We start from the raw sequence: 8394 nt of genomic DNA, 5'->3' as shown, positions 1-8394 counted from the left end.
AAAAAAAAATGTTTTTCATTTGTGAACAACAAAGGGATGCCACTGAATTCAACCAGCATTTGACTGGAAACATTGTAAAGTGTGACTATTGCTTTAACTATTTATGAGCTGCTCGTTCGGACTGCGCGTTGCTCAACTTAATCCCTTGGAAATTTTGCAATTGTTTTTGTTTTGAGTGACTTTTTCAATCCACACAGATCTGCTTTCTCAACATGTGGTCCGAGCTATGAGTGGGAGAAACTGTCGATGTGGTGGTTACGTACACCGTGGGGAAGGGCTTGACTGTGCACTGCAAAAAATACTTAAAATATCCTTTAAGGTTCTAATGTGGGAGCAATCTCAAGAAAATGCATCTTCAAAAAAGAATTAATTTGTACTGAAAACTTCAAAATCTAATTTTGTTTCTTAATTGAAAACTTTGAGGAGAAATCAGTGCCAGGGCTCATGCCAGCGCCAAATTATTTTTTATTTTTTTGCAGTGTATTCACTTTACGCACACGCTGTCTGAAATTTGATTCGAGTTTAAAAAACCCCGACAGCAGCCACAAGTCAGAGAGCAGCGGGCTCCTCTCTGTGAGCATCAGGTAGCTCCTTATACGGATTGGAGAGGCACTTCACAGCCCCTCTGGCACTGTATCTGCTAGGGCGCACAGAGGGGCAGTGCCATGCACACTCCTGATTACGCGCTGCTGCTGAGCGGGGGGAACCTGTCTTTGGTCTTCGGTCCCACTCGTGACCTAACGATGGGAACGCCTGGGAACAGCACCGTCCACCCGAACGGATCCGATCCGTTTGCGAGAAACGAGGAGGTGGCCCAAATAGAGATCATGGTCCTGAGCATCACCTTCGTGGTCGCTGTGATTGGCAACGTGAGCGTCCTGCTGGCGATGTACAACACCAAGAAGAAGATGTCGCGGATGCACCTTTTCATCAAACACCTCAGCCTGGCTGACCTGGTGGTCGCCTTCTTCCAGGTGCTGCCGCAGCTCTGCTGGGAGATCACGTTCCGCTTCTACGGTCCAGACTTTCTTTGCAGGATTGTGAAGCACCTCCAGGTGATGGGGATGTTTGCGTCCACCTACATGATGGTGATGATGACTCTGGACCGTTACATAGCCATCTGCCACCCGCTGAAAACCCTCCAGCAGCCCACCCAGCGCTCCTACATCATGATCATCTCCACGTGGATGTGCAGCCTGCTGCTCAGCACGCCGCAGTACTTCATCTTCTCCCTGAGCGAGATCAAGAACGGCTCGGAAGTCTACGATTGCTGGGCGCACTTCATCGAACCCTGGGGCGCCAAGGCGTACATCACCTGGATAACCGTGGGCATCTTCCTCGTGCCCGTGGTCATTCTTGTCATGTGCTACGGCTTCATCTGCCACAGCATATGGAAAAATATCAAATACAAGAAAAGGAAAACGACTGCTGGTGCTGCGAGCAAGAACGGGCTGATTGGGAAGAATTCAGTCAGCAGCGTCACAACTATATCAAGAGCCAAACTGAGGACCGTTAAAATGACTTTTGTCATAGTTCTGGCTTACATTGTTTGCTGGGCGCCGTTTTTCATAGTGCAGATGTGGTCCGTGTGGGATGAGAACTTCCAGTGGGTTGGTGAGTGCTGAAGAAATGAATCTAGAAATGTATTAATCATGACTTAATGTAAAACACTTCTAGCTGTAGGAACCGTGTGATATAAAACCACAGAACAGCACAGAGAGAGCACTGCGGGCGCTTGTGCGCAAACGCAGATCCAAGTGCGCACAGACTTTACGCACGGATTTATTTTGGCTTACAAAAAAATAATAATGTAAGTGGAAGGTAAATTTGAATAAAACTAAAATGATTACAATTATTTAGACAAGTTTTTTTTGTCCACGAGCCTCTCCATATATTTGAAAAAGCAGAGTGGACTGCTGTGAGCCTTCCAAGATTAACGTCCTTGTTCAACCATAATTTGAGGGGGGGGGGTGTCACCGTGGGCACAGAGTCACCGTGCCCACCAGGCAGATTATTACTATCATCAGATTATTACTACTAACATCAGGATATTGGTCTTGAAATAAATTTGCAGCAGAAACATTTACATTTGTAAGAAACTTTTTGAACTTGTTCATGTAACTTATTTTCTCTCCTATGAATAACATCAACACCAGATGAATTAACTTAGTCAGGCATTTTCTGCAGCCGAGGCTGGACCAGATGTTTTGCAGATTAATCATCCCTTTCCCCTTTCCTCCCTCTGTTCTCTAGATTCTGAGAACACAGCAGTGACTCTGTCTGCGCTCCTTGCCAGTCTCAACAGCTGCTGCAACCCGTGGATATACATGATCTTCAGTGGTCATCTCCTCCAGGATTTTGTGCACTGCTTCTCCTGCTGGCACAAAACAAACACTGACTTCAAGAAGGAGGACTCGGACAGCAGCATCCGCAGAACAACACTGCTGACTAAGATGACCAACCGGAGCCCTACGGGCAGCACCGGCAACTGGAGGGAGCTGGACAATTCTCCCAAGTCCTCCATTCAGACGGAGTAAACACGCAGCCAGAAGACTCTGTTTACAGGGGCCGGAGGTGAACACATGTCTGGCAGTGGCACCAAGGTACACAAACAGTATGAACTCATCTTAACTTTGGATCTGACTGACAGTCACTGAAAATGTTCCCCACACTCCAAACCCATAAAGCAGACCAAGATGTTTACAAGGAAAAAATTAAGCAGAGTGAGGAAGTAGAATTTGTAATAGTGGCAAATCTGGAAATGTGGAGATTTCCTGTTTCTTCTTGCTGGATTCTGTGTACAAACATGTTCTTTTCCAATTTTAACCAGTGAAAAAACAAGAAAAAGCATCAGGAAAGGAAGAGAAATTGAAAAGTGTACATATAATTCATCGTGTTTTTATAGCCCCACAGTTGTTGGTAAAAGTCCAAGATGCTGACAGGTATGTTTTTACATACTTTTGTTGAATTTAGTTGTAAAACTCTGACAGCTTCAAGCAGTCGAGGAGAATTTTTTTGAGCCCCAACATGAATTCTTTTTACGCTTTTAAGAGAAAGCACTTTTCCAGGAATACTGGTGCTTTCACTGGTGGTTATGCCTCCCTGAAGTGCTGCCGGACACCTTTTCCTGTGAGAGTGGTTGCAAAGATAAAAGTTAGGCATAGCAGCCAGGCGGTGTGTGGTGGTGGTAAATGCTCTTCCAGACCGCAGTTCTCCAAGTAACTGAGGCAGACACCTCATCCTTTGCCATCAGCCTCCTATGTTGTTGTTTTTCTCTGAACCAGATTTTTAGAGGGTTGTGTAAAAGAAAAAATGGGTTTAAACCTTTGACCTTTCACGAAAACAAAGCAATGGCATATGGTAAATAGCAGGACCTTCACACACACATACACACAGATGGGTGTGTAGGGGCTGCTGGGGGTTTTTTTTTTATTGAAATGAGATTGGACACAGATGGAGTCTATACACCTACCGACCCATAGACCCCTCCCACTGCTTTCACAAAATGTTGGGGAGAAGCTCACACATTCCACACACACCGCGTCAACACACTTCCTGATTTTTTTTTTTTTTTTCTAACATCCTGCACCACTTTGGGGGGGGGGGGGTTGTGTTTTGGCTTCATTTGCACTCCAGACAAAAACAATTTCCTGCACATTAATGTGATGTACAGCACCGACATGTTTCTCAGACCACCCTGAGAACTCCGGAGGAAAATGCATCAAGATATTTCTATTTCTGACTGTAGAGTATATTTGTACATGAAAGGCACTTGAATATGTGTAAATAGGAGTAATATATGTAAATATGTTTAACATGAAGTCTACTTGTCTGTAATGATTTGTGCACATTGAAAAGGATCAAAATATCCCAGAAATATATGTCGAAATATATGTATTAATGTACTGAACACTACACTGGCTTTGTCTCCTGCTTTCTCAGCCACGACACAGATATTGCTGCTTCATGCAGTTGTTACACAGCCACAGCAATTTCTCTGGTGTTATTTTTCCTGAGAGTTGAACAAATTTACACTTATATCTGGAGCCAATTTAAGCACTAAAAACCTGCCAAGATATGGGATTGTGCAACAGTACGGACTTTCAATTGAAAATATTGTGAAAAGGGCAACAGTGTTGTTAATGAGGGGCTTCTAAACAAGTTGCCCCCCCCCACAGAATGTATATCAACATCTCATAATGTAAATGAGTGTAAATTGTGAGTACAGTGTGTTGTTGGATTAAAGTAATTTCATTGTTACATTAAAGGGCCAGATTATGCACATTACCAAACAAAAAAGAAAGTTTTCTCAATTATTTCTTCCAGCATTGATAAATAACATAAAAAAACAAATTGTTCAATTCCACTTACAGATTTTTAAAAAAATGAGGCATAAGGTGTTAACTATTGAGGTTTGTTAGTAGGTGGACTTTCCTTTACGTTAGCTAACTGGCTGCTGGCTGAAGCATCATATTTACCATGCCGTCATGAGTCTGAACTCTCAGCCTGACAGTGAATAAGTGTATTTCCCAAACTATTTTTTTTAACAGCAACCATGTCTCTATAGAAACAACGTCTCTGTTACCCTGGACGATCTACAAAGTACACAGTCGACGGTTTTCACAGGGACACTTTTCTTTAGGAGAAACTAGATCCAAAGAAAATTGGTTACAGAGAGCTGAAGAACTGGAGAGTAAATGACGGTTTTCCTGGAATTTTTTTTTTTTTTTTACATTTTATTTTTCAGCGCAACAGACAAAATTTCATTCACCTCCACTTCATAGATGAGGGGGCTTGTTGTAATTTGGCACTTTGACTGTCTATTAGACTCCAACATCATTTCATTTGATATTTCATAATGATATTATCAAATTGAGTTATTACATTCTTCTGTCTCTTGCTGGAAAATGTGTCACAGCTGTGTAATGCAATAACGCAGTGATATCAGTTCACCCAACAATCTTTCTACTCTTGATGGCGTCAATTATTGATTACATCGCTCACCACATGTAATATTATCATTTATCCGTTGGTGCAAATCTGGTACAGTATACAGTGGTATTTTTCAAGGTTTCCTTCATAGCAACAACCCCCCACCCCCAAAAACACACAGGGATAGTAAGTCTATACCTACCATATACGATATAGGATGGGGGGGGTCATTGTCAGCTATATAAAAGAGAATAATACAAGCATTGGCATCAACAGGGATCATGTGGCTACGAGCTCTTTTTAAGGTGGATTGAAAGGAGTATCGCTGCAGGTCTGATGGACACATCTCAAATTCCCAGTCTAGCATTCCCTCTGCATCTAATTAGACATGCCAATCATCAAAATGTCTCTGAAACACGCATGATCTGGACTAAGGTCATCAGTCAGAGTCTAGACTGAGCAAGTACTTAAGAAGGCAGTGACAGACTTTCTCCAGAGACTTTGAACAACTATGACTTATGCAGCCAGAAAACAGACAGATCATATTATCATAAAAAAAAAGTAGCATTTCCATAAAAGAGGCTCTTTGTACCAGTACAACACTGAAGTTTCTGCTCATGGAAAAACACACATTCCTCCCATTCAATACATTTCTGTGTCTAAAATGTATGAACTCTCTGGCAATTTATCAGTTTCACCATTGGGTTCTTTTGTACTTGGATATTTATTTATTTATTTTTGCGTTGACACGGAAGAAAAAAAAAAAAGAAGAAAATCAATCAGAAAATCTATTTCACTGCACAGTCTCTCATACAATAGCCTACATACTGAGCTGCTGGTGAAATGAATGGAATAAAGAAAGATAAATGGGTTCAACAGGGGTCTGTGAAGAGCAACAGCAACAAAAACATTCATATCCTTTGTGTGTCCTTTGTGTGTTTTGTGTATCGATACTTCAGGCAAAAAACAGTGGTTCTGATTAATTGCGCTTTCTCCGAAGAAACTCTTAAACTAGAAAAACATTTTGCATCATGTGGGACTAGTGCAGAGAAGATACTTCCTTTCTTAGTTAGTAAACAACTTCCATCATGTTTTCCTTACGGGAAACAAGTGCTGTTTTCCGTTTTTATCTGGACAATTGTGTCCACAGCTGGCTTCCCTCCACCTGACACCTTGGCCTCTCTTCAGCCCAGAACAGAAACTGTTATTGGCAGGCCAGTGTAAACAAAACAGGCCAAAAGAAAAAGTCGGACAAGTGTTTACAGAGTTGCTGCTCTGAGAGCAATGTTGAGTTTTGAGTTTTAACAAATGGAGATGTGCAGTTTTTGTCTGAGACTACTTACTTCCACTACTTAGTAGACAGGAAGTTCTCCCAACACAGTGATGAGAGGAGTCAGATGAGACGAGGCCCCCTCTCAGCGTCCTGGCGTATATCTCCCGCCATTAAAAACGCCGCCTCGCTCTTCCTGCTCCATTGTTCTCCGTCCATCGGCCTTGAAAATAACATTCACTTCTATGTAGTATTGTGTGGTTTAATCGCTCCCCAGAGGGCGTTCAATTCATGCAAACAAGCAGGTCTAAATATGCTGGTACACAAAATCTGGAACTCGATCAAACGTTTATTGTCCGAGACTTGTCATGTCCTGGCAGTGTGAAGAAGGCTGAATAGACAGCCATGTTAAGAACAATTTGACAATCAGCTAAATCAACAAAGAAAAATTAATGCATATTCACAACGTCTCCCTCCCTCTGAGGAAAACTGACAATTGCTGCTGTTTAGCTTGTCCTAGTTTTCTCTAACATTTCAACCAATCCAGAGGAAGGTTGCTCAACATTTTTTTCATCTTGTCCAAATACATTGTCGTTGAGACTGTTTTGCTTCACAGAAATTGTATACAGCTGTATGTCTATTGTCTACTTGCAGCTTCAACTCTCAGCATATTTCTGGGGTCAGCACACTGTCTATAAGTTATTGTTTCCTAGTAGCAAAGGGTTTTATTTGAGCTGAGGGCCTCGAGAGGGGGAGCAGAGGAATGTGAATCCTAATCAAGATCATGACTATAACATATGACATCGTAGTAAAGGTACAGTCTGTTTTTTTTTTGCTGATATTTAAAAGGAACAGAAGCAGCATTATTCATAAATGGAAGTAAAATACAAATACATACAATAAAACAAGACACAATTCTTTGATGTGCAACAAAGATTCAGCTCAAGATGAACGTAATTACAGCTGACAAAGCTCGGACATCTAGTTGGGACAGTTATGCAATACAGAGCTGAGCTTCCTGTCAACAAGAAATATGTTCGCATACTAGAAAATGGTTGACACATTTTGGAGGACACTTAAACACTGCACGGATTATGATTACTAGCAGAGGATTTTGTAGACAACAAAGTGCTACAAAAACATACACAGAAGTCATATGTTGGTGGTTTTCAGTAGGTTTCATCCACAAAAACACTTTGGGAAAGTAAATTGTTTGATTAATCTGAGCACTGTTACCATATGTTTATTTCAAAACACATTTTCTGTTGGAAATTATTTTTTTCATATATATATATATATATGTGCCACTCTTAAGAAATCCTGCTATATTACCATTAAAGGAGCTATATGCTATTGCTACATAGCTAGCATATCTCATTAACAGCAGATACAGTCTAGAAGAAATGTTGCAATTTCAGTGCCAATTTTTTCTTGTCTCTGTCACATCTTTTCTTCTACTGAAGTTAGCGCACTTACCAGCTAGCCCCGGCCCATCTCGTCACCACCCTGAAGACGTAGCGCTGCTCAGAGGACATATTATGACCTCTTGTCAACGAAGCTCTTGTCAAGCGACAATCACCACCACCTGCTCCTGCCAAGAAACCACATTTGAAAGCATAAAAATCTTAGAGCACCCCTCATTTTGCTTTGCTTGTTTACACCGCATCAAACGAACACAACCTGAATTTGTTGGACACAGCCCCCCATTTCCAGCATCGGAAAGGTGTCGAGGGAGTGTGTTTCAACTGAGGCATGCTGATGGCTTTAAATAACATGACCTTTTCTCTGTCACAACTGTCAGGCCAATTTACATTGTTCCCCCAGCTAGTGGTAAGGATTAAAAAAGCAGGAAAATATCATCTTTAAATACAATAACTTATTACAAGACTACCAAAAGTGCATCCTGCTCTGAAAAATGGAGAGGAAACTAAGATGTCTTACTGCCTCATGCAGCTATTTGCATACACAGACATTTCGTCTCATTTCTCAAAGAAGAGGAAAGGTCACATCAAGACCTTATTAATCAAACATGTGCTTTGATGTGTCATAGGATCACAGCGTGACGTCGTGTGAGGGTTGCACAGAGATGATAGACTTGCTCTGTGAACATCCATACCAGGTGGGAATCAAAGGCACACACCACAACCACCAAAATATGTGATGCCTTCACAGTGGAGTTGTTGCCTAGAAAC

General features: G+C 41.7%; 1 protein-coding gene across 1 annotated transcript; it reads left to right on the top strand.

Annotated features, from left to right (window-relative positions):
• Positions 1-565: 565 nt before the first annotated feature.
• On the top strand, positions 566-3580 carry LOC111229697 (arg8-vasotocin receptor-like). The gene is made up of 2 exons (XM_022756122.1): positions 566-1614; positions 2254-3580. The coding sequence occupies exons 1-2, from the start codon at positions 666-668 to the stop codon at positions 2535-2537; spliced, it is 1233 nt and encodes a 410-aa protein (XP_022611843.1). The 5' UTR covers positions 566-665; the 3' UTR covers positions 2538-3580.
• The last annotated feature ends 4814 nt before the right edge of the window (positions 3581-8394 follow it).

This window comes from Seriola dumerili, unplaced genomic scaffold (assembly GCF_002260705.1).
Source record: "Seriola dumerili isolate Sdu_G_001 unplaced genomic scaffold, Sdu_1.0 BDQW01000242.1, whole genome shotgun sequence".
Taxonomy (NCBI): Eukaryota; Metazoa; Chordata; class Actinopteri; order Carangiformes; family Carangidae; genus Seriola; species Seriola dumerili.
The sequence above is the reverse complement of the archived record's forward strand: the minus strand, read 5'-3'. Positions and strand labels throughout refer to the sequence as shown.

What these genes read in the sequence shown, in the direction of transcription:
- LOC111229697 (XM_022756122.1), top strand. Translation starts at nt 666, where the DNA reads ATGCACACTCCTGATTACGCGCTGCTGCTGAGCGGGGGGAACCTGTCT. An exon ending in TGAGAACTTCCAGTGGGTTG is followed by an intron (nt 1,615 to 2,253) that starts GTGAGTGCTGAA and finishes TCTGTTCTCTAG; the next exon opens with ATTCTGAGAACACAGCAGTG.